This window comes from Pocillopora damicornis, chromosome 14, assembly GCF_964200805.1.
Source record: "Pocillopora damicornis chromosome 14, jaPocDami1.2, whole genome shotgun sequence".
Lineage (NCBI taxonomy): Eukaryota > Metazoa > Cnidaria > Anthozoa > Scleractinia > Pocilloporidae > Pocillopora > Pocillopora damicornis.
In genome coordinates this window covers 9,926,383-9,951,787 of record NC_142683.1, presented here as the reverse complement: position 1 = coordinate 9,951,787, position 25,405 = coordinate 9,926,383, and the positions used below count along the sequence as shown (strand labels likewise).

At 38.3% G+C, this 25,405-nt stretch overlaps 2 protein-coding genes across 4 annotated transcripts in view; both read left to right on the top strand.

The window, feature by feature from the left end:
- The window catches only part of LOC113668852 (uncharacterized), a 31,798-nt gene extending 8,985 nt beyond the window's left edge, over positions 1-22,813 (top strand). The window contains exons 1-9 of one of the 3 annotated variants that reach the window (XM_089193600.1): positions 13,356-13,712; positions 14,967-15,198; positions 15,392-15,613; positions 16,722-16,904; positions 17,448-17,598; positions 17,986-18,200; positions 19,028-19,247; positions 20,210-20,469; positions 21,301-22,813. In XM_089193600.1, the coding sequence (XP_089049726.1) occupies positions 13,663-13,712; positions 14,967-15,198; positions 15,392-15,613; positions 16,722-16,904; positions 17,448-17,598; positions 17,986-18,200; positions 19,028-19,247; positions 20,210-20,469; positions 21,301-21,447 (1,680 nt within the window). In that variant the 5' untranslated portion in view covers positions 13,356-13,662 and the 3' untranslated portion in view covers positions 21,448-22,813. Of the gene's footprint in view, positions 1-13,355; positions 13,723-14,966; positions 15,199-15,391; positions 15,614-16,721; positions 16,905-17,447; positions 17,599-17,985; positions 18,201-19,027; positions 19,248-20,209; positions 20,470-21,300 lie in introns of those variants that run through there. The other 2 variants (XM_089193602.1, XM_089193601.1) reach the window with 2 other exon arrangements.
- LOC113685929 (uncharacterized) lies at positions 93-12,452 on the top strand. The gene is made up of 14 exons (XM_089193598.1): positions 93-232; positions 1,286-1,517; positions 1,857-2,060; positions 3,039-3,200; positions 3,520-3,682; positions 3,957-4,180; positions 5,167-5,386; positions 6,520-6,782; positions 6,898-7,060; positions 7,745-10,062; positions 10,453-10,498; positions 10,832-11,074; positions 11,848-11,925; positions 12,131-12,452. The coding sequence occupies exons 2-14, from the start codon at positions 1,314-1,316 to the stop codon at positions 12,322-12,324; spliced, it is 4,482 nt and encodes a 1,493-aa protein (XP_089049724.1). The 5' UTR covers positions 93-232; positions 1,286-1,313; the 3' UTR covers positions 12,325-12,452.
- Positions 22,814-25,405: the final 2,592 nt, after the last annotated feature.

Here is a 25,405-nt window from a genome sequence, read left to right as displayed (position 1 = left end):
AGAAATTGACCGAGAATAGTAAGCAAAGTGGCTACAAATACAGAGGACCAGACCAACGTGAAAGCGTTGCGTTACATTTTCTCAGGATGCATTGCGGTCGTGGTTAGCACTGTAGTCAGTTGTTAGACTTCAATCCCGGAAGTATCCAGAGTTGACTCCGAGTGGATCGATTTGAATATTTTTAAGCATAGCCACTGTTTGTTAAAGAATATTGCACTAAGGAAGTGATGTGGTGAGCATAAAGTGTATTTGGGTTCGTTATGACCGAGAATAATGATAGCAATGATCAATTTATAATCGAATATGCAGCGAGCCGTTTGTGTAATCATTGTTGGTACACGTAATTTCAGTCAACCAAGGAGCGATATCACTTTTTGAGTTTCGCTTCTGAGGTAAAATTCTATGATGATCGAGTCGTCCTTGTTTATGTGTGCGAAAATTGCAATTTATCTAATTTTATGAAACGCTTCATCCTAACATTTTGGTGGACATTTTAGTGAGTTAAGTTTTATTGTTAAAATCTGTCTGTGTTTTGTTTAATCGTGTCCGGCAGAAGAATTTGATTTTAAGTATAGGCAAGTCGCATAACGTTCTCTATCATACGTCATACCCAAAGTCGTGACTGAAGTTAGGAAAGTTCAGAAATAGTAACTTCGGGACGATGTTTTAAAATTGCTTGGGTTAGGGTTTAAAAAAAGCTCGCGTGTTGAGTTTATTCTTTATATTGAGTTAGTGTCCGGCAGAAACGTTATAAGCGAGCCATTAAAACAAAATGAAAGTAATATAAATGTTTAACCGGCATTAACCTATACATTCGAAATGTTGTAACGTTAGTACGCCCGAACAGCTTCGCCGATTACGTGACGGAGAATATAGAATAATTGCAAAATAATTTCATCTACGGCAATTGAGAATGCAACTATATTCCTAGACGAAAGGGTAAATAGTGAATCTATACAGATCCCCACTCGCTCCATTGAATTGAGATATACGATTACCTGTGAGAGTACACAAGATCTCTGAACAGTTCAACCGAAGGGCAGAACCTGACTATTATATTTTCAGAATTAATAAGTTACGTGATTCATACTGAATGATATATCGAAGTTTTGCATAATTATTCATGCACGCGAGCGCTGGGAATGAAGGTACCTCTATATTTTTCTGTGATAAGTCTAGTTTGTTTGTTTGTGTAATGAATGGTCTTCTGTTTTATGATTTATTTATCTTTTTTCGATTTGTTTTGATTAGAGATAAATTTGAAAGTAAATTAAATTTTTTTCAGATTTATCTGGTACCAAGGAGAGAAAACTATGGATGCATCGCTGTTTGCCTTCGTGCCGGTTCCAATAGAGTTGAAAGGCCATATCATTGGTAGGCATCGAGTCGTGCTTAATGAAATGATTGAGCTTTCTGGAACCACAATTGATCCCGGGAGCAGAGATCAACCAGGGTTTACTATAACTGGAAACGAAGAGGGAATAGAGATGGCCAAACAGCTTATATCTAAAAAACTGGTCAGTTCACTTGAGACACGTTATTGTGTTAAGATTAACATTACTTCATATTGTGTCCTTCGTGAATTTTCAATTATGTTCAGAAATGTACACAGTAGGAAAAATGTCAGATTTAAGGAAATTTCGTCAAATCGAGTTCATTGACTCGACCATTTTGGCGAATTTCAGTCAAATTCGTGAAAGCGAAATCAGCTTGGCGGATTTCACGATTTTGACGAATTTTCACCATTCTTCGTAACTGCATGCATTTCTGGACATATCTCAGAATTTTGACGTTGACAGCTCTTTTAAAGGCAGCTGACCAGAGCAAAACTATCTCCGTAAATTTCATTTTTGCAGGAGGAGCTGAAAGATAATTGGGACGAGCTGATTGAAATTCCAGATAGACACAAAGGCAGGGTGATTGGGAAATGGAAAACTAAGTTACGCGAGCTAGAAACCGAAACAGGAGTAAGACTTTTTGTCAAGGAACGAGAGGTATATATAGTCCGTGGAACAGAACAACAACGGCGACGTGCAAAAATTAGCATTGGAAAAATTGTGGTATGAACTAATTTATTCCTTGATAATCATTCACAAAGCGAGACCGCTGTAGGAGCGTGATTTAGGATAGTCTTGCTGAACTCCGGAGAGTAGCAGCCTAAGAATGAAAAGAGAAAAAAACGATGGCATTTATCAAGTGTGGTAAACAGGAGCCGCTTATTGCAAACTGAGTAGTAAACTCTAGAACTCGTGCCCTTTTTTCGAAGAAAAAAAATGTGTTTTCTGTATGGTAACCACTTAGAGCTAACTCGATAATTCGCCAAGATACGTGATGTTTAAAATTCTGCTTCTGGTTAAATGTATCGTGTTTTCTTTTCCCTGTGTCATGTCTTAGTATGCCCTTGAAATGGTTTCTCCGGCCTTTTGTTTGTTTTATGGGCCAGTAACTGTTGAAGACAAACCTCTTGGAGTTCAAAATTTTTAAATGAAACATAACAGAACTGTGAATTATCGAGAAAAATAAAAACAGTCAAAAAATTCTTAAAATTTAAGGAAAAACTCAGACTTTCAGCTTTCTGTAAATTGATTCAATCCTTGAGGATGTCAGGGTGGGTAAGGTGAGAAAGCGATCAATTTTAGGGCGTGAACGATTCAAGCATATGTTTTAATGTTTGTCAGCTGTTCAAATTAATTAAGTATCAAAAGTTCAATTATCAAGGTGTTAAATTTCCACAAAAAGCGTTTATCGCCGTTAGTCTCTGCCCTTTATCAGAAGGGGAGAATACACGCAGAGCACGGTGAAAAATTTTGGCTGACCAATTCCGGTTTTAATCAATCCTCAGCGAAAAGTGATCTAAAGTTCGGACTGTGACTGAGGTTTCTTTATTTTCATTGTAAACTAATTGATTTATCACAAGCTGAATACTCGTGTCGGGTTTAAGCCAATAACTGTGCTTGCAATGTGCTGGTTAAAAACCTACTTTGTGATTGCATTTTACCTTTTTCTGAGCACTGGTAACGATGCCTTTAAACCACCAGGCTGAAGCAAGAATGAAGGATTTTGAAAACGAACTTTATAAAGTTTGCTCCTATGTCGATGGCTGTCATCTTCCTGTGAACTGTAAACTCAAGCTTGAGGAGACACCAGAAGAGGATCACACCTATTATCGGCTGAAGCCAGCTGAGCACTTTCAAAGGGAGGTATGTTTCATGTCAAACTTCCGCAGGGAACAACTATGCACGTGTTTGAACACGTTAAACCCGTATTGAACTAGAAATGGACGGAGGAATACTGTGATAGCTGACCTTTTCTGTGATTTATGCTCGGCGTTTTGAATTCCATGCTTATACAGACTACGAATTTCAAACCATGAGATCCGTGCTATCAATACCCAATTGTCATCCCAGGTCTCTTTTTCCGCCCCTTTGACAAATTTCAAAAATCGTACGCTGTATCAATTTCATTATTTTATCGCGAATTTACACTCTTTACTCCAAACGCAAATTTAAATCTCGGCAGGATTCCTACAATAACTGGAACGACACCGTGTATCAATCAAATCTTGGGGATGAAGTTTTGATCTCTCTAAGGAAGATTATAAATAACGTGGAAACAGCTGAGAATCCGAAGGTCGACATGTGGTGCCATTTAGGAACCTCCCTTATTAGAGCACCTGGTGAAGGTAGTGTTCATTTCTCTCTTTCATTGATGAATATCAAAAATCCATCCTGTTTAAAAGTTGTTTTTTTTCTGCTATGTTGTCTCTTCCTTGTCGTCCTTCTCGCCGTTTCTCCTTCGCGTTCTCTGTGATGTTCTCTCTTTTTTGTTTCCCGTGTGCACTTTGCATTTCCTTACTGATAACACAGACCTGGCTGACTTGTCACACCTCGCGAGACTTACAAAGTGGTTTATTTATCAACACATTTAAAATTTAAGTGTCCTTTTTGATATCGTAGAAGACGTTCTCCAACAAACGTGGAGTATCGAGGAGATAACAGAAAAGTTTCAAAAGCCCGATGAAGGGGAAAGTTTTTGGAAAGTTTCTTTTACCCAGCGAGACGACATTCCAGAGGATATCTTTAAAAGAAATGGCTACGTAGAGATCACTGAAGACGACGAATATATCTCCAGATATGACCTGACATATCTGACACCCTGCTTTCATAAACTTAGGTGTAAGGTAAGTTACAGAGATCTTTTGTCTCTTTTCTTCCTGGGCAGACAACGAACGTGTGTAATGCGTAATAGAACTCCTAAGTTCTTTTGTTATATTTTTACACTAAACTCAATTAATTTGCTTTGCCCTTTGACGGCTTGTCACTAGATGGCCCATTTATTGACTAAGCGAATGAAGACTTTCCACACCGATCATGCTTGTGCGAAGGGAGAGATTCATTTGAACACGAAGTAGTTGACGCATTTTTCAAGGTCACCAGCACGTTTACTGAATTTCTTAGGGGCACTGCATTCTTTTGTGTTTTTTTTTTTTTTTTAATTTATATTTGATATAGTTAACGGCGAGAAAGCGTACATTAATACTCAATATCCAAAAGTATGTGATAGCCGTCCAAACTTCACAATCAATACAGTCACTAGGGTAATTTAGTATTATCAACTGAGATGATAACGAAATTGACCACCGTATATAGCTGACGTTTCGAGCGTTAGCCCCTCGTCAGAGCGACATTCACTCTGACGTCGTCATCTCACCGACCCAAACTGTAAAATCATGTCTGAGAGACTGATTAGGTTGTTTGCTATACGGCATGCTGCTTATAAGTGACTGGCTGACTTAATGACCAACTGGCTGACTGACAGTTTAATTTACTGACTCACCGACTGATCAAGGCTGGCTGATGGAATAACCGACCGACCGATCGACCGACCGACCGACCGACCGACCGATCGACCGACCGACCGACCAACTAACTAACGCACTGACTGACTCTCTCACTGACTGCCAGACTGACAGGTGGAAGGACTGACCGAAATGACTAATGAAAAAACGACCGGACAAAGAACCAGATAGAAGGACAGACTGGGACACAGTTTCTCTCTGTTTCCACGTCGGTTTTCTCTCTCCCAAACTATAGGTGGGCCAAAAATTGAATCATAAATCTACACCCCATTACATACTGTGCTTTTTCCCCTTTATTAATGTGACAGGTGTGGGTGGCAAAGAGTAACATAAAGAAAAGGCTGGAAGATATACCAATCCCTTTCAGTGACGTTAAAAATGTACTGGAGGAGATTTATTTCGAAGATGATTTGACACGAGCACGCTGTCGTGGATGGCTCGTACTTAAATCTCGAAGGCATTTGCAGAGCGACATTCTGTTTCCTGGCTGCGAGCTAGACTGCAGGTTCACTATGCGTGAGCGAAGAGGCAAGACTAACAATTTGTGTTTAGTTGTGATCGTTATAGTCATATGTAATCATCAATCATTTATTTGTTCATTCATTCATTAATTCCTTTATCCATCCTTCGATCCGCCTGTTTGTCCTTCCATTCATCCCAAAAACCATTCATTCATCCTTTTTCATTTATCCTTGCCCTGATTAGCTTTCGAAGGCTCTTTCCTACGGCACAATGGCATTGTTTTATACAGAAAAGAACAACCGCATTTATGCAACTTCGATAGGGTCGTGGGACGTGGTTTCCAAACCGGAAGCAAGACAGAATTAATGATTTTTTTCTCCGGTTTTGAATCATTGTCTATCATAACGTGAATTTTCCATTCCTCTGGTGATAGATCTCTTAAACTTCCATCCACGCAATAGAGACCGGCTGGTGACAGAAAATCAGCCAAGAAAACTCAATATATTTTAAACATACTGAGATTTACACGCTGAAAGAAGGCCGAGTAAATTTTCTTCTCTGAGTAAGTTTGCGTCATTTACTGCATAACATCTTCCTCCACTTAAATCACCTGATCTAAGATTTACCATCTTCATTTACACCACAATCAAACTTAAGCATCCTATATTCATATTCCTATTTCCTTGATAGGCAAGCACTTCTGTTTCCCAGAGGCTTTCATTCTTCTTTTAACCAATTACGTCCTTCATTCATCGATACAACATTCATCCATCAATCTTTTAACCATGTATTCGTCCTTCCCATTTTACTGTTACCGTTACCAAGTAAACTTTTGATGCGATTAAACATCGCACCTTCATAAAGACTAGTTGTTATATCTAATACATGTGAAAATGACAATTTTTTATTTTCAGCGTCTAAACAATCCGAATCTTGTCTCACTTCCATCACGCACCACGTCCTGGTCAGATGTCAATACGCAACAACGCTGCTCAGCAATAACTCAAAACAGAAAAAAACCGAAAAGGGCCACGTGTGTGTTTAATTTATAACGAATTCCTTTGGAATGAAGTTCGCTCTGAATCCTTCCCATCTCACGATGATACAGCTCTATGATTTTTGCATGATAAATTGTTTATTTTCTACCTCTAAAAATATTGCACAAAAGTAAATACTGTGAAACATTTATCTTCCCATAGATTATGCTGTTGAAAGAGGAGACGTTCCGAAAATCGAAGTGAGACGCACTTTGTCCACATACCTTTCTCGATTAACTTGGACAGATGAAGATGCCTTCGGATTACGTCTTCCAGATCACAATTTTCCTGAGGGATTTCACTTACTCCATAAGCGTTGCTGTAAGCGAAAAATGTACAGTACGCGTCCAGGATTCTCTGCCATAATTTCGCAGGAGAACTCATGGTGGACTGACCCTTCAGGAAATGAAACAAACAGAGAATCGGTAACATTTAATTTTTTACTACTTTGAATCTCATGAATTTTACAAATAATGGCATATTTTCTGAAGAACACACTGTCGAGTCCTAACTCTATCTTTCTCTGTTTCCAATGGGTAGACCGACCTCCATCTACACAGCGAAGAGTGCGACAAACTCCTTAGTAGCTCAGATTGGCAACCGGAAATCATAGTTCAAAAGTTGCCTGCATTTCTTGAATTTGTAAAGGAAATTCAAGGCTATGTCGTGCGGGAAATGAAAGAAACTGGATCAACAAGAACAGGTTAGAAAACACATGCTGCCTTTTCGTGTATCTCGTCGACATGAAAAAGCATCGGATTCCATACCAACTTTATCCCTTTTAACGCCGGATTCCTAAATTGAGCTATGTCTTCATACAAAAACATCACAAATATTAATAGAGAAAAGTCCCAAGCCTGCATTGCAATCAGTGCATAATCTCAAAGGAGCTGGGTCAGAGAATTGGTTTAAACTCGTCCAGTTATGTCTCATGATGAGGTATCAACCGTCTACCTTAGTTATTAAAGGCATCACGGCGAAAATAGTGCCAATGAGACCTAGAAGAAGCCCACAAATAATTCGGGAGATTGCAGTACCTTTTCTTTCAAATAGGACCTTATTCTGGGTAGCCATTGTTCTCGTAGCGAATATTCTGATTTTTGTATTAAGAAGTATCGTATATCAACATACATGGCATAAAATGGCAATCAAATTCTTTTTCCTCACGAAAAACTTTAGTTAGAACCATCGGACTTAATATTCTGCTTTGACTCTGAGCGTGACACCATTTCTCTCGACTTCTTATAAAGAAGTGTTCTTTCTGTTAATTCTAGCTTTTTCATCATACATTCATTATTTATTTATTTATATATTATGGTTGTTATTACGAAATTTTTTCATTGGATCTAATCTACATGATGATGTTCTGTTGCCTTCGAAAATGCAGTTCCTCCGGAGATCCTTGCAAGGGGCCCTTCAGCCTTAAAAGCCTACTATGACGCATTGGACGAAGGAAAAATCTGTGACAGGAGAGTACCATTGATGTTGGTTGGACAAGACCGATCTGGAAAGACTAGCTTGAAGAAATCGCTAAAGGGAATGTGTTTCGACCCAGAAGAGGAGAGCACAGTGGGCATCGACTTAGATCGTTACCATTTTCAAGTGACAACAGAAATGTGGACGACAGGGAAAAAGAATGAAGAAGGAGACGTTGATGAAGAAGCTATTTCATTTGAAGAAAACGTAGCACGGTTGGCTGCTAATACGTTGAAGAAGACAAAAACTGTCTCTGAGTTTAGAAGCGAACACATTGCTGATGAAGGAGACTATGATCTTGAAGAAACTGATGATCTCTTGGAGGTAATCCCCAGTGACAAAACAGTTGGCCCAGAGGAAATCGAGTCAACAGAGGCTCGTTTATCCACTGAACATAGCACGGGTGAAATTCTCAAAGCGGTAGGAGAGGCTCCTGACCAGAAACCAGAAGAAAATTTACCTTATCTCACTCCAGAACAAGAATCAGAATTTCAAGAAATTGCTTCAAGAATTGAACGCAAACTTAAACTCGAGGAAAAAGAAGATGAAGATATCTACTCAATTCTGTGGGATTTTGCCGGACAGTCCGTTTATTATGTGACACATCCCCTATTTCTCACTGCAAGAGCAATTTACTTTCTTGTTTATGACCTCAGCCAAAATCCAGACGAAAAGGCTAAGCCTCTCGTGAAGCAGGGAGTGTACAAAAAGTCCCAAGACAGTTTCAACCTGAAAACTAACTTGGATTATCTAGATTTCTGGATGAATTCATTGGCGTCCTTAGCCTTTCAACACCCAAGCGATGGGAAGGATCTAGAACCTGGTTCTGATGTTCTTCCCCAGCAACTTCCAGTCGTTTTTTTAGTCTGCACCCACGCTGATAAACCTTATCATGGCAGAGACCCATTTGAAATTGCGAATGAAGTTTATGGGACATTGAAAGAGAGACCCTTTGGTACCCATTTGTTTGACGTGTATTGTGTGGATAATACAAAGTCAGGCAGTGAGTCTGAGTGTCAAGAAGTCAAGCGCTTAAGACAGGATGTTCTTTCTGTTTCCAAGGAATTGCCACATGTTAAAGAAGTAATTCCTGTTAAGTGGTTAAAGTACGAAAAGACACTTGAATGCATGAAGAAAGAAGGGCAGAAGTGGATTTCACTTGCTAAAGCAAAGTGCGTTGCATGTGATCAATGCGAAATCGAGAGTGAAGATGAGTTTAAGACGCTGCTCAACTTTCTGCATGACCTAAGAATCTTGATCCATTTTGATGACACCGCAGAGCTGGAAGATATGGTGGTCCTGGATACTCAGTGGTTGATAGACGTTTTCAAGAAGGTGATAACTGTAAAACCCTACCACTGGAAAGAAAAGCCATTTGTAGACCTATGGTGTAGGCTCGAAAAGGAAGGAATCTTGGAGGAGAAGCTTTTAGAACATGTCTGGAAACCTTTGATTCTCCACAAAGAAACATCTGAAAGTTTAGTTGCAATAATGGAGAAATTTAGTCTGCTATGTTTATGGCCCTTACCTGATGTTTCCGGTAATAAACAATACCTGGTACCATCAATGCTGAAGTCACATCCACCAGAAGCTGTCATGAAGTTGGTGTCAACTGCACATATGCCTTCTCTTGTTCTCAAATTTGAATCTGGTAAAGTGCCTTCTGGCTTATTTCCTCGACTAGTGCTGCAGTTTTTTCTTTGGGGAAAAGAAATGTTTTGGAGCTCAGCAAAACCAAAGATGTACCACAGCTTTGTCAGGTTTTTTCTGTCAAAAGATGCTGGAGGTTCTGTGATTCTTCTTTGTCACTCGTGTTACATTGAGGTTGTCTATCATCGTGGGGGTGTAGACGACGGATTAGGAAATGCTTTACGGTGCCAAAGGTCGATGGATATCTGTTATAAAGAACATGAATTAACGTGTGTCCGTGTCATCTGTAGACAGTTTGGTTTGATTCTGGAGTGCATGCGTAATCAGTTCTGCTGGTTGAACAGTATGAGATACACAATGGGTATCATCTGCCCGGTTTGCCGTGAACAAAGTGCCAATGACTACTGCGATAAGCATCAGAGTCTAGATTGCAAAGAAGAGGACTGCCTTCACTTTTGGCCCCAGTCTGATTTGTTTGCTTCTAAGGGGGAAGTCTTTTGCGACAAATCGGTTTGTGCACATAATAGTAGATTCAGCCCTGAGCGCTGGGCTCCTTGGTTTCCACCTCAGGATGATCAGGTAATTATCATTACGAAGCTGCAGAAAAAACAAGTAACTCTACTATTGCAGGTCAAATAATGTAATTTAGCTAAGGCATATACATCGTAAATCAGGGAGTGTATTAACATAGTTTTCAATCTTTAAAGACAAAGAAATTGAAAAGGCTCTTTGGAATATGTCTGATTCTTGCAGAATTTCCGAAGAGTTTTGGGAGTGTAAGAGATGTGTTCACACCATTGCCAGAATATATTTTATGTAAAGGTCAACAAATTATCAAAACGCAGTGTAGTAACAACAAAGCATGATATCATTATATATTCTGGCCATTTTTGAACCACAATTTTATAATTCTCAGATCGTGAAATGTGAGAAAATTTTTCAGTCCTCTCCCTTTTTTATATATCATAGGTGTCATGCAGTAACTACTGTGAGAACATTTTGTCTTTGGATACAGGTGAGCTTCCTACCTAGAATTGCATGTTTAAGACAATCGACGCAGTTTATCGTCTACAGTGCACCAAAATCTCAAATCACTCTGCCTAGTTGTTTATGAACAATATTTCAAAGCCATTTTTCATACTGGTTAAGAGTAAGTGCAGGTTCTCGTGATGCTTGAAGTATCCTTTTATATTCACTCTAAGTGAATCCACTTTGTCACTCTCAAATGGTCGTGTTTGCGTACGCAATTGCGCGGTTCTCAAATTAGTCTATTCCAAGGCGCTGAGAACCTGGCTAGATAGTTATGATGTCACACATTCTTCAAGTTTTCATAAACTTGTATCCTTAGGATATAAAGATGGAACCCTTTCTGTTCCTGTTGAGATTCTAGACTCCCTTTTGTCACCGTCGAATGATTGCAAAGATGTTGTACAACAACTGAAGGACAAATTCAATCTGGACCAAGTTGTTTTGCGAGATCCCGACCCTGATAAAATGAAGCTGACTCGTTACTTGGCCAGAAAGGCTAACATCGAGGGCCGCTATGATGTGATTAAAGAGCTGAGAAGTCTTGTGCCAGCAGGGACCACAGGTAGGTTCGCTTTCAAAACTCTCCCTACGGTGTAAAAACTCAAATTTACCAAGAGGTCATTTTTATGCAGTCGAAATATTGCTCTGAGAAAAAGAAATATATATCCATTCCGAGTACAGTACAGACTTATTCCTCTATGGTCATGGGTTATCCTATATAATATATCAGAATATTTAAAGTCGTATTGGCTCTGTTTGTAAACCAAATGTTTTTCATGTACATTACGGATTCGCCCTTCTGTCAGGTTTTCAAATCTTACAGCATAAGACTTTCGCGACATTCAGATTTTCAAACTTACGACACTACAAGATAATAACTAAATGGAGAGACGAAAACTAACATAATTGCGGTGACGCAAAGAGTAAGTTTCTCGAACTTAACGTCATATCATAAGGTGACTTAATTGGAAGAGGGTTATTTGCCACTGTTTCAGCATATTGAAATTCATGTGTTCCTAGTAAGCGTGACTTTTTCTTTAGAGTCTACAACAATTTTCAATGTGAACGGATTTTGCGGTCAATTTACTCAAGACGATAAACTCCCATTTAAGCGTGAACTGCCTGGAGACAAAGTGAGCGCTTTCCTGTCACTGTAGATATACTGTCCCGCAGTTGTCCCGCAGTTGTCCCGCAGTTGTCCCGCAGTTGTCCTGCAGTTGCGTCTTTGTTCATTTTGAACATTTTGTTCTTGAACCCGACCTTTTTGGGTTGTTAGGTGTTGTGCTTTTGGATTTCATTATTTTTTTATATACATATCTTATTTCTTTTTGCTAGCTCCTCTGTTGTCTGAGAGACTTCCCATTCAACAAATACCTATCAGCCAGCTGAGCAAGCTCACGGTTGCCCTAAGTGGTAAGGCTATAAAACAAAGCAAATGAACTTTTCACATTTTATTAGTAAAATAGGTTTTATAGGTTGGAAGTATAAGCCAGTTTTATTTTAAGCTTTTATGGTAGCGTTCGACAAAACTCGCAAAATATGTAAAGTGAAAGATGACGAATGTACTTGTACTATCTCAAAAACCAGTTGTGTTGATAAAGCGTGTTTATTTCTGTAGTTTCAGACAAGTGGAAGCTTTTTGCCGAAAAACTAGAGCTGACCCCAGACGAAATTCGTTTCCTTGATCAGCGCACCTTGAATCCAGTTGATGCTGCCTTGAATTACATTGCAAAAAGACGTCCACTTACTGTGGGAGATCTTTACGACCTATTAAACGACTGTGAGCTACCTGTCATAGCTGATAAGCTCTAAGAGTAGATATTTTCCTTCATGGAATATTAGTTTCTTAAACTAAGAGAAAATTGATTTTTTAAAGTATGTGAATAGTACCTTTTCACACACAAAAAAAACTACGTAAATAAATCTTTTTAACTCTTTCATGTATTTGTGGGTCTTTCAACAAAAATCAACTGAGAAAAAATAAGAAAAGTCCCCAATTTAAGTCATGTCAATCATTGTTTACAACTTATCGCAGGAGTCCCAATAAGGAATCGAACCGCACACCCTATATAATTCTGCGCTCCAATACTCTACCACCGAGCCACAGAGAAAACAAACAACAAAATCTGAATTATTTAGCGCAAGGTTTGTTAACTATATTTCAAGTATATTCACCAAATAACTACACAAAAGAATTAATTCGTATCTACAATACAGCAGCTAACGTAAAGGCAAATTGTAGGAGATTATTCAGCTTTTAAGGCGCAAAAGGAACAAAATCCGATCTACCAAACGCGAAATGTAAATACTCGCAAAGTTGGCATAGAAATCTGGTTGTGAGTGAGTAGTGATTAATATGATACTTTCTCGAGCATTTTTCGTTCTTGTGTTCATGTTTATTGATCTTTTCTCTATACGAATGATTGGCGCGAGACTCAGAGCGCTTCGAAACATTATTCCTGGGCCAAAGGTATGGTCTCGACACCACTGCACCACAAAGTGAACCTCTCGTGGAATATAATTCTCACCGGTTTAAAGCAATTAACGGCAAAATTGGCCATGTAAAACTTGTGAGCAATAGCTTTGCTTTATGAAAACAACCATCGCCCTCATCATCCACCCACTGACTACATAATCTGACTAGGCGTCTGATTAGGCGTCGGCGTCTGATTAGGCGTCGGTTAGATTATCGCGTATCTTTGAAGTCGTTATTGCTGTCGTTCCCAAGTGGCCATTTCCTAAGTGGTCATTTATGGATCGTTTGACTGAGCCCATTGTCATTACATTTTATCCGCTTTTCTCGTCACGAATGTCGTGCGAAGAAACATCCGGTAGTACTGCAATGGGGTGCGTGGTCAGGCTACACTCTGGAATACACAAGCTATGTGATGCCACACAGCGGCCCGCTAGCTACTGTACACATGCTTGCTTGCCTGGCCTGAGCGAGTATCCAAGCCACTTTATTAAGACTGGCACGAGATTAATTCAAGTTTTCCGGGGGAAACTGGTGACAAAGGACTTTCCGGAAGTGCTTCCGGTTAGGTTGTTTTCAGTTCTCACGAATGCTAATCCTTGGCGAATCGTTCGATATTTAGGTTGAAATCAAGAGCTGCAACTTACTTAACAGAGAGCGAGCACTGCTTGATACCGATGGGAAGTCGTGGTTTTGATAGGAGACGATCGAAGGACTCGAAAGGAGGGTAAGAAGTTGTAAGTAAAGTTATCGAATCAACTTTTAAATTCTTGCTTGAAATGTCTTCAACTTTCCTATTTAGGTGCAAAAGTAGGGAACCCTTTTACTTTCTTTCCTTACCTTATTTGCTTAAAGAAAAGTGGATGCGTTATTTTTTCAAATTAATTTTCGATTCGTCCTCGGCTGGTGTCTAAAATTTTTTCGAATTCATATGTACTCATCAGATCTCGTCTTACTTCGGTTTCCAATATCACTTATTCAAACAGATTCTGTATACAGTCCCGATGTTACAATGACAACCGGAAAGTTTTATTTTTTCTATATCATAAACCAGGTCAATTTGAAAACTAGGAGGTTTGTAACTGCAAGTATCGGTTAGAGTGTTTATAATCAACCATACTCAAGTATTGTGATACCGCGCCGGCAAAACACCAAAGTGACAAATGCAAATTTTTTTCTAGTCACGACACTGTATAATGTATAAATTTAAACAGTTTTAATCATAACACGTATAAATTATCAAACAAGGGCAATTTATTATAATCGTGGCGAATTTCTGAGTCTTATTGCCTTCATTATATATAAATTTTCTTAATGAAATATCATCTTGGATAAATATTATTCCTTACTGAACAAACTAGCTTAGTATGAATTTTTTTAAACTTTTTTTAATTAACCTGGTTTGTTATTTTTAAAACGGGTGTTTGGTTGATGCTACGAGACACAGTCATTCAAACCTAATGTTCCATTGCAGAGCTTGTCGTGTCACACAATCGAAAAGGGGGCTTATTAACAATTCGACAGTTAAAAACTGTGATGACGAATTTCGTTGTCGATAGGAGTTTACATAATAAGCTCAGTTGTGCACGCATTCTGATTGGTTCTCACTTATGATCTATTGGAGGACAGACGTATAGATGACGTCATCATTAAAACGTTTTTTAATTCTTTATTATATAAAACAAATGCTGCGCCTCGTGTGTCACTTTTTTGTTCTTACCACATTGTGACGTCCTCTGTGATCTATTACTGAACAGACGCACGGCAACTTGGAAGCTATTTGTTAAACAGACCGCTCTAAGCCACTGTCGATTTTTTTATCTCAATATCGACGTCAAAGAAAAAGGTTCTCTCATTGCGTGACCATTGCGTGACACGTTGACTCGAGCGGCGTGGTCTGTACTCTTAATGCCAACGGCAATTGGCAATCAGATTGGGACATTAATGCCAATTGTGGTAAAACTATTCTTATGTTTGACAGATCAGCTTACAACCGCCTCAAGAAACAAAATAAAGAGGCAGTGGAGAGTGAATTAGTTGAGGTGCAAAGCGATTTGAAAGGCCATGTTATTGGTAAGGGAGGCTGTAACATTAGAGAGATCATGGCGAAATCTGGAGCAAAGATCACCTCGAGGAGAGATGAGGACAGCTTCTTAATAAGGGGCGATACTGAGCAACGAGCACTTGCAAAGAGTCTTATTTTAGAGAAGGTGGTAAGTTTCTACTGATAAAAAGACAAACTCACTTTCATTGAATGAGAAGGCGCTAACACTGGGGTTAAAAATTTCGAGCCAAGTTTACCAAATTTTAAGAGCTTTATTTCCTTCAGGCTTATTTTTGCTGATCTTGTCCAAAACTGATTGAGATTCGTATTCTAAGTTAAATCAGTTTCGTTCATTATAATAGCAAGAAATACAGCGTAAGAGAAACGACGCACGTTCCCTTGGTGAACATGTGGAGATTCCTCGAGTTTACAAAGGCTTGGTAATGGGTAAAGGAGGCGATAATCTCCGTGACATCAGCACTCAAACTGGTGCAAAAGTCATAAGGAAAGACGGTGAAGTATATATAGCTGGTGGGACTGAACAGCAACGACAACAGGCCAAACTGCACATTAGCACTATCATCGTAAGTTCATTCCTTCACAGAATATTAATTAAAAGCAAAAATATTCCTTTGTAAATCTCTTTTGAGAACTGAAATGATGATAAGGGTCGATCTTGTGCTTTCGTGAACATTATCATTATCATGATGGGCGTTCCCATTTCCATTGCAATCGTTTTGATTATGGTCAGTGTCATGATGGGTATCGCTGTTCATCAAGGTGGGCTCAATAATGGGGATATGTTTCAAGTGCATTTTGTTGAAACACATAGCAGAGAAAAATGATGCGTGAAAAACACACCAGGAAAACAGGTTTTGGGAACAAATGAAAAAGACATAAGGGCGGGGGCACAATCACAGAGCACGAATGCTGCAAAAAAATTGTAGTGGGGGAGGGGGAGTTTTAAAGGCAAGTTCCTTGGGATTGTCTCCTAGAAATTTGTCCTCCGAGACACGTCGCACAGAATTCAAATTCTTGAACTTGATAAGAGAAAACTTTGTAAAGACAACCACGGTAGTCGTTTGCACGCTTGTGCCAATTTTTTTTTTTTCACAATGAAATTAGCTTTTCGGAAAGTCGACCTTCCGTTAAGGAATTGAGGGAATGAAAATTAGAAATGTAGAGTTCCCGAATCGGGAGGCGACGGTACAGTGACTCCCATGTTTTCGGAGAATCAGCCAACTGGTCAGTTCTTTCCTTTAGTCTCAACTGGAGTCTTCCTTCATCTTCATGCATCAAATTGATCAAAGTATTATTGTAGTCTTTCACTTCTGAAACTCTTGAAAATAATTAGTTGTTCACACAGGGCAGGTCTGCTTTAAAACAGGCATTATATATTATTCGGTTTTTTGTTATGTTTTTCTTTTTTTTATTGATGTGCAAATACTTTGCATGCACGTAGAAAAATTTCACCTCTAGGAGCAAGATGATCAAGGAACGTACCGCACATTCAAGTTCGACTGATAAAAGAACGCACAATATGGAGAATACTTGAGAAAATAAAAAGACGCCTGTTTTAGAAAATCACAAGGTGTCTGGTATAGCTTTGAACACTGCGAATAATGCTCTACTACTTTTAATTTGCTGATTTTAAAACAGCTTATGCAATAATAAAATTCGTTGATTTTCAAGGCTGGAGCAAGACTAAGGGGAGTGGAAAACGAATTCAACAAAGTATGTCGTTTCATTGATGGCTGTAATCTGCCAGGTGATTGTAAGCTGAAGCTGGAGCAAGTTTCTGAGGGAGATCGTATGGTTCTTCCAGGACTGCAAAGTCAGTGTCGACTGAAACCTACTGAGGACTATGAACATCAGGTTTGTTCATAACAGTTAATATTAAAAGCGATGTAGTTTAGGAACGCGCTAAGACAGTTAGCTATGAATATATTATCAAAAAATTTTCCGTAATAAACTCAGATAGTGTTTCATATGGCCTAACAATTCCTTCTTCCTCCTTTCTTCTTTTAGCCCGCTTCTCGAGGGCTGTACGGCTTTCACTCTTTGGCCCTGCTCACGCTATCACAAACGGCTAATCATAAGGGGATTTTTGTTATGTGATAAATGAAACTTTTTATTCACCAGAGTCTAAGACTATCAAAAATATTTTTACGACCAACTTAGACTTTCATTTGCCCGTCGATGCCGCAGATTTTTTAACTGTACTCTGCAGATACACAAGTGCAGCACAAGAAAATAATTTTTCTAGGCTAAAACTACATGTACGTCTAGTTTCATTAACGATGAAAATGTTTCGGAATTATCGCATACCCTTTTTAGTGAAAAACTGGTTGTTAACGCATATTTAATGCATTTTGCAACGTCAAACAGAATTTGAAATTGAAAATTGATCTAATTTAGGAACCAAATAGTTCTACCGATGGTTATCACTCGCAAATTAAAGATGCCGCATTAAAGGCACTACGTCAAATAAAGTATGAAACCGAACAGCAACCGAAGGCTGACATGTGGTGTCACTTGGGAAAGGCTATCATCCGGGGAGCCGATGAAGGTAATTTCACCCATAACCGTTCTACTTCTTCTGTTAGCTTATTGCAAAAACTCCTATTTTCAGGGACAGACGAGAAACTGTGAAATTCCAAAATAGTTTTCATCTGCGTAAACGACTTTAATACAAAAAGTTAGAAAAACTTGATTTACACTCGTTTTGTTCTTTGTTAAGGACGAGCTCTTGCTGATAAAGAACAGGAAAAGAACTTATACGACGATTGTTTGAAAATGAATTAAGGATTAATTAGATATAGTGCATCAGGCCTGACTTTTATCACTGAATCTTGTTATATGAAGAGGAGTTGACCATAAATATCCGATGCATCAGTAACAAAAAAAAGGGATGCGAACAAAAATGTATTCTTCCTATTTTTTTTTTTTCTGGTAGAGGAAGTGACTGAAGGGGAATGGAGTATTGATGAGGTTACAGCAAAGCTTCAATCTTCAGAAGCAGAAAACTATTGGAAAGTGGCCTTCAAAGAAGGTGTGAATCTCGATGAGAAAATCCTGGAGGGTAATTTGTGCGAAACGACGACTGAGGATTTCAAAGTGAGATATGATTTAACATATTCGACGCCATGTGGGCACCAAGTGCGATGCAAGGTACGGCGACATCATGGTTAGAAATGGTGATCCACACAATATAAAATAGATCAATACACCAGCTAATAAACCTAACAGATAGCAGCATAGCTTTATTAAAAATCCATTGCAACCACAAGGTTGGATTATGGACTGTACAAATCTTTAGTTAATACTAAATACAAAAAAGAATAAAAAACTAAATAAAAAAGGGCTAAAAAATACTACATATGTACATTAAAACCCATGAACGGAAGAGCAAAAATACTATTGATATATATCATTATATATATTGTACATAGTGAAATTTAAGAAATAGCCGCATTATATATGTTAAAGCCATTAGGAAATAGCCGCGTTGTACATGATTAAACTATTCTTCAGTCTATTTTTTCTGTAAAAAGGTACGTTAAAAAGCGCGCTTTCTCCTTAAGGCTACGGTACTAAGATTACATGACGGCAAAAGGCCATGTAATTTGTGGCAGGCGTTGTCTTTGATCTCACTGAATAGGCGCTCCGTCAGCAATTGGCGCCGTTGGTAGAGGGTGGCAATATTGCACTTTTTAAGAGCTTCTTGGTAGCTTAAAACTGGGAGTTGGCAAAGCTTTGGGAAAAAAGACTCGGTTAAAAAACCTCCAAGAATGATATATAGAGCGATATACAATGATATCCAGTCCCCTACATTAAGATATATAGTTAAACAGCTCTTAAGTTTTTCTAACAAGCTAATTAACAGGAAAATAACGAATCTCACGCAAAAACAGATTCTTGCATTGCATTAAATTAAGTGTTTCTAAGGGGATCATATTCAACAAACGATCGTGTCTTGTATAATCTTTGATATATAGGTATGGGTGGCAAAGGCAGATATAAATAAGAAGTTGGAGGATATTCCAATCCCTTTCAGCGACGTGAAGAATATTCTCGAGACAATTCACTTTGAGGACGAGGTAACACGGTCGAGATGCCAAGGATGGCTGGTTCTTCCATCTCGAAGATATTTACAGGCCGATATTTTGTTTCCCAGTTGTGAATTTGATTGCAGGTTAACCATTCGAGGGCGAACAGGTGGGTGTGAAACGCTTATAATTTGGTATCGCACTGACCTTTGAAATATTATTGATTTTATTTAATTGCTATTCTAAGAAAATACACTATCAAAACTCTGTGCGAGTTTGGTGCCAGCAAAGGGAACTAGGAAACGAAGAATTCGATAAAAGATTTGATAATAAGAAAACTTGTCAAGAGAATATGCGTTACAATCCTCCTCAGGTTTTCTTGAAACACCCCATTCCTCTCTGTGTTATATATTCGCGAGCGCTGCAAGTTTCTTATGGCCAACGTAAAAAGGGGGTAGTTAGGATCTAAAGCAGGTTTGTTACGAGAATTAAAAAAATTGTCTGAATATTAGTCGTTTGGCTATTTTGTACCATCATGCTCCACGCTGTACTATGTAACGAGAAAATATGACACATCGTGAGGCTAGTCTTCTCATTGCTGTAATATACGATAAACATACTGCTGTAAGCTTGGAAAGAAAAGGTCATTGTTACTGAGTAATACGTCAGTTTGAAAATCTGAAACATACCGGCACAAACTCACGTCAACGGAACAAATTACAGATTCACTCCACCAGATGAAAAATAGGCTTAAATTGATTTAAATTTAAAGCGCTGGCGCACCATGTTAGGGATGTCCCACTTATTAAGATGTAAGAAAAGTATATACAAATATAAAGATAAAAGTTCCGATTATCCTTGATAAAATTTAAAACGCTCCTTTTTAAGGCTGTAATACTGTTTGCTTCTCGAATATTACTAGGTGAACTCTTCCATAATTAATGATTCGATTGAAAAAGCTATATTTAAAACCATTAGTTCCACTAAAACTCGGGCAAGGTCCGGTGTGCCATTTTTCCTCAAGTTATAATTTATATTTATGTCCTTACAAAATAGGAGCTTGTTTTAAATATCTAAATTATAATGTCCACTAATCGAACAAAAATGTAACATTTCTCAATAATTCTGTAGATCGTGCGGTCAACGCAGACTATGCACCAGATGAAGAAACAAGACTTATCCTGTCAAAGTATCTCTCTGGACTCACCTTCGATGATGAAGATGATTTCGGACTCCGCCTTCCAGAAGAAACCATACCCGAGGGATTTCACTTGATCCATAAACGCTCCTCCAAACGAACTTTGTACACCGCCAATGAGGGATACGCGATCATTCTTTCCAAAGAAAGCTCGTGGCGAAGTGACATCCTAAACGAAGACTCCAGAGAATCGGTAGGGACAGTTCCATCGGGCCAAGCCGGTCAAAATGATGTGTTCGTTAATATTAATATTCTACAACATGGCCTCAAATTTTTTATGATTACTCGTGGACACTATACAAATAGGCGGGCTTGCCTTGTTTAAAGTAGAGTAGGTACTGCATGTCATGTAAACGTCACTCAACTTTTCTTTCTGCGTTTCTTTTGGATTTAACAACATTTTTTCTCGTGGAACTCCAGCTATGATTTGATCACCGAGTGTTGGTATTTGCGAAGGATCCTTCCTTCCGTCTAAGCTTCCACTTATCATGTCATACAAAGTTATTCATGCACGTATTTTAAAACAGTTCTCCATATGCCACCAGCAAATTTTTTATTCTTATTTCACAAGGCTATACTTAGAGTAAACACATGGTTTCAAATGTAATTTGGGATGGATGAGCGCGAACAAATGTTTTCAAAGTCTAGCATAATTGCACGAGCCTGTGACGCCGTTTAGAGGTCGTGTTCGTTTGGCTCTTTATGAGTGCCTTTGTTTATCAACCATCAAAATTCTCTGTTTTTCACTTTTTTGGCACGGAATAACCCTTTCTCTCCACTATATGTTATTATTTCTGCATCGGAATTCTCATCGACACGTTTTTTTGATGTACATTATAGATGAGGAAACGATATAACGAAAAACTCTGCGAGAGCGAAACCGAAGGAAACTGTGTATGATTTGCTGGAAGCGTAGGACAAAAGCAGCCAAAAAAGCAATAGAAAAGCTTGAATTAGATAACGACTGTTTTTCTACTCATAGAAAATTGTTTATTTACACGTCATTGCTTGTATTCGTTTGTAGACTGATCTTCATTTGCACTGTAAAGAGTGGGATGAGGCACTTTGCACCAAGGACTGGGAGCCAGATGCCATTGTTGCAAAACTTCCGGAGTTCTTGAAGTTTTTGAAACAAGTTCAAAGTTTTGTTGCACAAGAAATGGCAGAGTGAAATTTTCTTAAAGGACTGTAGTTTTTGTATTATATTTTGGTGAAAGATTTTAAATGTTTCTGAAATTTTTGTGATATGGAAACATCGTTCACAAATTTCGTTAATATTAAGTCCAGCCCTTCTCGGAAAAATTCAATTTTAAACCGTCAATTTCAAACTACTGGTAGTAAGTTTTTCAGTATGCAGGCATTCTTGATGGGCAGCCCCAACTCTTCTGACCACTGATTAGATTTTTTTTAGTTCGAAAAGCTGACTCAGAATTTACACCTATTTATTCTGTTTTCAGCCCGGTACTTCCGACAACACCTGTTTTGGTAATATCCAGGACGCTTGTCGTAATCTATGGCTTAAACTAAGCAAATACCCAGATAATACGTTTGCCGTAACAAAAAAGTGGTGATGACCATGCAAGATCTGGCTCTCGCAGGCTGAAAGTTTTTTTTAGGAACAGCTTACAATCAGAAACGTTTTCTTCTTGGGATGTTGACTCTTCAGGGATAATTCAAAAGACTTCTTAATATCGTATTCAACGTATTCGAGGAGTCCGCAACCTGTTGCCTAAAAGAGGTACAGTTCAAGGCCTTGTCAGTTTCAAGCGGGCAACCTTTTGCTCCACCAAATATTCTTGACATCGACTGACATAAGAATTTTTGACAAGCAAAGTTAAGAGTTAAGTAGAAGTGGGTAGGACATCCAGATATTTAGGAAACAACTTTTTCTTGGTTACAACCGCTGACGCTGATAAAAATAAATTATTCTCGATACGTCAATCATGAGCTCTTTTACCCGCGGCTTGATTTCCGGTCGTTAACCATTATGACATGTACATGTACTTAAGAAATTAAAATTACAGTGTGGTTGATGCTGTCGCTATCCAAGAGCTAAAATGCTAAGAAAATGTATGTGAACGATAGCTTAGAACTATTTTACAAAAGGACAGAAAATTTCTAAATTATCGCACTTTTTCAAGTTTTCTTAGGGCTGGAAATCGTTGAATAACACCGTAGTTTATATGATAAACGTGTTTCCTGTCTACCATGGTTTGTTAAAAGGTTTCATACGAATTTAATTTAAGCATAGATATAGTATGGTGGAGAAATACCGATGAAGATGCATTTTTTAAAAAAGATGACAATGTGAATAAATTGCTGCTACTTGTATTAGTATTTATGAGATAACAAGGTAATATGTTCACTATTATATGTTATAAGTTCGTGGCATGGAATTTTTTCTTCAAAGGATCAAAACTTTTGCGGGGGCAAAATGCTTTCAAGCCTAAAGGCTAAAAATACTGCTTATTAGCATGACAACAGAAACGTTATCAAACGGAGTAGAATAGTAACGGAGAATAAAAGAATGCAAACAGAACATCCCCTGCCTAATGATCAGTAGCCCAATGCTAACCAGTAATTGGCTCATTTTTTTCCTTCTCTCTTTAGAGATGCAAGATGCAATTCCTTTTTTCCTTTAGAAATGTGTCTGACTCCTTCCTACGCAATGCAACTAACGATTTTCGATATTTTGCCTTTGTTCTTACGTTATTTAAATGATATCACTAAATAACGTCCACAACAAAGTACACTTCTTCCTTACACTTCGATAGAATCCCTCTCCTTCGGACAAAATCAGATTTTCCCTTGATTCCATCCCATTTTTCCAGTTATTTACTATCAGCTGACTCAAACTCGTACCCTTGGAACGCAAGTGCACATTTACAGAACAACTGATTGAATAAACGAAAAGTAACATATGGAGATGTTGTGTTAAAATGGTTTTTACTTTATAAGGTTTTTTATAATGAAAAACGGATACACAATGTTTGGTCAGTCTCATTATTGTATTATCCTGAACTTTAACAATCTAACCGTCATCAAATGGCCTTGCATGTCAACACACTCATAGAGTGATCTGGCCACGACAAAACTGTTGTATCAGAAACCACTATAGGAAGACTGACTCACATTTCCCTTATTGAAAAAGTTGCCATAGGGACTGCAAGAGTCATGTTCCGCTGTGCGTTTCCATCTCGCACAGCGAAAAAAATATCAGATTTCTTGGAAAACCTGCCTCCGTTCGTGAGACCAGTAACAAAAAAGCTTAGGTAAGATTGACTTATCCAATGCCTAGACCAGGTGCCTCCTTCTCAGTCCCATTTTTTCTGTGACCGTATCGAAAGATAATTGCTGCACTTAAAACATTAGATGTTTGAATTTTGTTGGTTTTCGACCGCGGCTATTGACTGGAAATCAACCAAAGGAAACAACAATCTAGCATTAATGAAACCTCAATACCCAAAAAATGTAAAAAATTTCGTTAGTAACTCATTGTCATGGAAGTGCACTTTCATTGTTCTTTCAAAATGAGACAAATTTAAACTGAGCACAAACAAACAAAACAGATCTCCATCGTCAGAATTAAAGCCTTACTATATTTTTCTGTTTTTTGTTTGTTTGTTTGTTTGTTTTTATTGTTTTTTTTAAGCTGACTTCATGAAGAATCTGAAAGAGGAAAAAAAAGAAAATTGGTCTCTATGATTAGAAATTAAAAAAAAAAACAATAAAACAGGATTCCGTTCCGAAGAGCAGGTGATTTAAGAACCGTTTTCTATGTACGCACATTGTTTTCTTGACTGTAATACGTAAACACAACATACATTGCAATTTGGCAGACAACTGATAACATGGCAAGGGAGAAGAAAAAGATTGCATTGGAATTTTAAGATTATGGATTTCAGCTTCGATTTCAGTTGTGATTCATTCAATAATATAGAGGAGATTGTAGTTTATCTTTCCCTTTTTTCACAATAAAAATTTCCCTCAACAGTACCCCTGTTAACACATGATGTAAGAAGAATCAGCTCCGAAACAAAAACTTAGACTGATCAAATATTCAGTAATCTGCGAGTTAAAGTTCTAAAATATACCATGTGCGTTTTGGAGATGGTATTACCTTTAGGCATTTCACAAATGTAAGCCCCTTTTTGATTGTTTGAAAGATCATTAAACAGGCCTTGCGTTTTTGCTGGGAAATCCCTTGACATCACCACTTTATCTCCATCACTAGATGGAGCGCCAGCGGTCGTCTGCCATTTTTTAAAGCTCAGCTTGCTTCCACTCGCCAACTTCCAATCCCCGTTAAAGCTTTATGCAGGCCTATATGCCTTCGTTAGGCTTCCCGGTGCAACGCTTTTGAATTTCGTTGTTGAGGAAGCTCCATTCTGCTTCATTTTCTATAGAGACGAGGTCGCCACCCTTCTTTTGGCAAGTTTTTCGGTTGTCGGACCATGTCCCGCCCGATTTCGCATCGAAAATAAAGTAACAGTAACTTTTGAAACATATTTTATGTTCTATGGACAGAACATATTCAAATCTGATTTGAAAATAATTTTGAAATTTGTAGAAATGTCATTGTATCAACGGTTGCCCCCTTACTCAGGGAGCTGCACACCCTTCCGTGCGCCTAAGTTCAGATTTGCAGGGGGTGTTTCCGCGGTGGCGAGACTCTACATTCAGTTTTGATGAGTCACCGGGCAAAAATATAGTAAATTAACATGTTAAAAATAACTAAAACTGTCGGAAGTTGGAATTTTAATTCTTTTTAAAGGCATCTCTAACTAGGAATCGAATTTCAATTTGCGCTGACCACGGCAACACAAGATTAAAATTGAAACGAGTCTAAAGAGTTATGGCCGCAGGAAAAATCTTTGAAACTGTTAATTTGCTTTCGCCTTAAACAACACGACCGCTGATGAACACAAGAATTGAAAGGTTTAAACTATAAATAATTTTGCCCCTTTTGTTACAGTTTGAAATCGTGGCAACCTGTGATGCCGTGTTCAGCCACAAAAGGGAATATAGAGCGAATACTAATCGATCTCAGGAAAACCTATCATTCATACTTTATTTTCTTAGATCAGTAAGTAGAAAAAGAAACTTAAGAAAAAACTGGATAGGATAAT